The sequence below is a fragment of the Cryptotermes secundus genome, unplaced genomic scaffold, assembly GCF_002891405.2.
Source record: "Cryptotermes secundus unplaced genomic scaffold, Csec_1.0 scaffold6330, whole genome shotgun sequence".
Taxonomy (NCBI): Eukaryota; Metazoa; Arthropoda; class Insecta; order Blattodea; family Kalotermitidae; genus Cryptotermes; species Cryptotermes secundus.
In genome coordinates, this window is record NW_019725628.1 from 1 (window position 1) to 473 (window position 473).

Below are 473 nucleotides of genomic sequence, written 5' to 3' on the forward strand. Positions count from 1 at the left end.
TCATCATCATCATCTTCAACATCACCATCACAGTCAACATCATCATCTCCGTCACCATTACCATCACAATCACCATCACCATCAACATCAACATCACCATCAGCATCATCATCACCATCTCCATCACCATCAATATCACCATCAGCATCATCATCACCATCTCCATCACCATCAATATCACCATCAGCATCATCATCACCATCTCCATCACCATCAATATCACCATCAGCATCATCATCACCATCTCCATCACCATCAATATCACCATCAGCATCATCATCACCATCTCCATCACCATCAATATCACCATCAGCATCATCATCACCATCTCCATCACCATCAACATCACCATCATCATCGTCATCGTCATCGCCATCGCCATCCCCATCGCCATTGCCATCGCCATCGCAATCGCCATCGAGATCGCCTTCGCCATCGCCATCTCCATCGATATCGCCATCGACATCGCCATC

At 46.5% G+C, this 473-nt stretch overlaps 1 protein-coding gene across 1 annotated transcript; it reads left to right on the plus strand.

Annotated features, from left to right (window-relative positions):
* Positions 1 to 3: 3 nt before the first annotated feature.
* Positions 4 to 467, plus strand: LOC111863487 (putative uncharacterized protein DDB_G0290521; the record flags this gene model as incomplete). Its single annotated transcript, XM_023849834.1, has 2 exons — positions 4 to 87; positions 364 to 467. Coding segments are annotated over 2 exons (188 nt in total), but the record flags the coding sequence as incomplete, so codon positions are not given.
* Positions 468 to 473: the final 6 nt, after the last annotated feature.